Here is a 3,078-nt window from a genome sequence, read left to right on the forward strand (position 1 = left end):
CACCTGCAGCCAGACCACACAAACCAGGGAATTGCTATATCATGGGGTTAATTTTTACACCGAAGAGTTTCTGTTCCCTCTTTCTTTTTGCAATTAAGTAGCCTCAACAGGATCAAACCCAGGAGCAGAATCTGAAGGAAAAAAGGCCAAGTGGCAGCAGAAAACCAAGTAAGTTTGGCAGATTTGTGTAAACACACTCAGTCCAGCCCGCACACCAGTTCCACTACTTTGGCCTGTAATGCTGAGTGTGTCACACTCACAACCACCAAACTCAACCTCTCTGCTGCACTTGCAGGGGAGAGGAGTCCAAGTGAAGGAACCAACCTGGAAAGCTGCTTTCATTGCTGTCAGCCTGTCCCCCATGGCCCCTGTGGATGGTTTGTAGGCCTCATAGTTGCTCATCACACTGTTGTTGTTTCCACGGTCCTGTGTGAAAACACAGAGACAACTGCAGAGTTTTATCCCACACAGACACTCTCAGCTCAACCCCTCTCCAAACCCATCCTGACCCTCCCCCTCAGGAGATACACCAACTAAGGATGACAGACTTGTGGAGAGCTCTGAGCAGCACAACAGTTTTGCTCCTCGAGGATGACAAATTAAAGCAGCTTTAAGTCTCAGTGACTCACTGCTAAGTGTAACTGCAATTTTCAGGTCCTTCAGAGCAATTAAAAGACAAATGCAATCAAATGGAGGTTTCCACACAGGTCACAGTCAGGACAAAGGGTGAACAAGGTGAGGCTTTTGGAAAGATGCTGAACATGGAAGTATCCAAGGCCAGGTTGGACAGGGCTTGGAGCACCTGGTCTAGTGGAAGGAGTCCCTGCCCATGGCAGGGGGTTGAATGGGATTTTCTTTAAGCTCCTTCCAACCCAAACCATTCCAAGATGTGTTTCCAGCACGGCCCCAGCTGAGCTCTGTCCCCACACACCCTGGCAATGAGCTGCTTCCCAGCATGGATGTATCTTACTCAGTGTCCCCAGACTTTTGTCTGCCAAAAATCAGCCTAGAAATTGCTTTTAAAATTAACATTTCTTTTGCTCTGACAGTCTATTTTGGGAAGAATCTCCAAACCATCTGGATCACTCTGGCCCTAAGGAGAGCAGCTCTTAACAAGGGGATAACAGCACAGGGAGAGTTTCACTCGAGGTATTTGACACTAACTCTGAGAGATGCTGAGCTGTGAAAACCTTTAAAACAGAGACTACAATCCAGTGCTAAGATGTTTGAACCTCTTCAGCCTCTCTACTCACAGAATTCTCCGAGCCCAGCCCAGGGCGTTCGCGGTATCCCAATCCACCACCACCAATATTCAGCTTTTTGCCTTTCCCTCCTTTGAAACGAGATTTCCTGAACCATGGATTCTGCAACAGAAAGACAAAGGCTTCTCAACCCAGGGAATAAACAGCATCATAAATGCATGTAACGAGGCTCAGAAAAACAAAAAAAATAAAGGATTTTGAGCGTTTCAAAAGGACAATAGAAATGCTGTTTGCCATCCCAGCACAGTTCTGCCATGGAGTGTTAGAAATGCAAAGTAATTGTATGCCCTCAACTTTCACTTTGAAAAGTTCTTGGGGTTTACATGCTAATAAACACAGGAATAAATAAGTTTGTAATGGTTGGGAGCTCTGCACTTGCTCACACTTTGGCTTCATTGGATTAGTTCACTGCCTGGCCAAGGAGAAATGAGGTTCTGTCAGCACAACCAAGTGGATTCCTTCAAAGGCCACTAAAACCACCAGGAACCCTATTAAAACCAGGGCAGATCCCCAGAAGGTCCCTGCTAACACATGATGGAGCCCAAAACAAGTCTCTGAGCTCCTGATGTTGTGCTGATCACAGAATGAACCTTTAGTCAAGGAGTTCTGGTGGTTCATACCTGCATTGCCAGATCCAACAGCTCTTTGGAGACATGCTGATTGGCACCTTCCAGGTTCCTGACCAGGTCTCCAGCAAAGTTGCTGTCCTTGGGAGTGAGCAGAGTGTAGGCAACTCCCTTCTCGCCCGCCCTGCCCGTGCGGCCGATCCGGTGGGTGTGGGTGTCGATGTCCCGAGCCACGTCGTAGTTGATGACTGTCTTTATGGAAGGGATGTCCAACCCTCGAGCTGCAGGGAAGAGCAGCAGAGCAGAGAGTGGGATTATCTCCTCCTTCCAACTCAACACATTCCATGATTCTAAGTGCAGCAATATCTTCTCTAGCTTCAGGATGAGTTACACCAATCCCCAAGTTCTCAGGGCTGGAGATGGAAAGGATCTATCTCCCTAACGACTGTTTTATCAAAGAAGAGAGAAAGTTTTACTGAAGGGCACTGAAATCCACTTCATTTAGCAAACCTCTGGCTACAGAAGCTGCTCTAGAGCAGATTTCAAGCGTGTCCATCTCCTCTTCATTTAAGCATGTATAAAGTCCATGAACAAATAGCAACTACTTCCTTTAGACACAGCTTATTTTGTGTCTGTGTATTCAAAAACATGTCAGACTAATTTAGAAGACTAAAAATAAACCCCCTGCTACTGCTGTGTACTTCACTGGTACATGGGGGTGTTGTGTGCAGGGCCAAGAGTTGTACTCAGTTGTTTTGTTGTACCCCAAACAACTTTGGGGGTGTCCAGCCTGGAGAAGAGGAGGCTCAGGGTAGACCTCATCACACTCTGCAACTCCCTGACAGGAGGTTGGAGTCAGGTGGGGGTTGGTCTCTTCTCCCAGGCAACCAGCAGCAGGACAAGAGGGCACAGACTCAAGCTCTGCCAGGGGAGGGTTAGGTTGGATATTAGGAAGAGATTTTTTACAGAGAGAGTGATCAGACATTGGAATGTGCTGCCCAGGGAGGTGGTGGATTCACCATCCCTGGAGGTTTTCAAGGTGAGACTGGATGTGGCACTTAGTGCCATGGGCTAGTAACCATGGTAGGATTGGACTGGATGATCTTGGAGGTCTTTTCCAACCCAATTGATTCTATTCTATGATCCTCAAGGTCCCTCCCAACTCGGGATATTTTATGACTCTGAAACACATGTGGAGCACAGTGTAGCAGCCAACCTGGTTGCCTTCCAACTGAAACCTCTTTGCCTTC

General features: G+C 47.4%; 1 protein-coding gene across 1 annotated transcript in view; it reads right to left on the reverse strand.

The window, feature by feature from the left end:
- DDX42 (DEAD (Asp-Glu-Ala-Asp) box helicase 42) overlaps positions 1–3,078 on the reverse strand; it is a gene marked incomplete at its 5' end in the record, with an annotated part of 9,741 nt that overhangs the window by 1,259 nt on the left and 5,404 nt on the right. The window contains 3 exons of the mRNA XM_009070234.1: positions 325–426; positions 1,254–1,364; positions 1,883–2,109. Of these exons, the coding sequence (XP_009068482.1) occupies positions 325–426; positions 1,254–1,364; positions 1,883–2,109 (440 nt within the window). The remainder of the gene's footprint in view (positions 1–324; positions 427–1,253; positions 1,365–1,882; positions 2,110–3,078) is intronic.

Source organism: Acanthisitta chloris, unplaced genomic scaffold (genome assembly GCF_000695815.1).
Source record: "Acanthisitta chloris isolate BGI_N310 unplaced genomic scaffold, ASM69581v1 scaffold23362, whole genome shotgun sequence".
NCBI lineage: Eukaryota > Metazoa > Chordata > Aves > Passeriformes > Acanthisittidae > Acanthisitta > Acanthisitta chloris.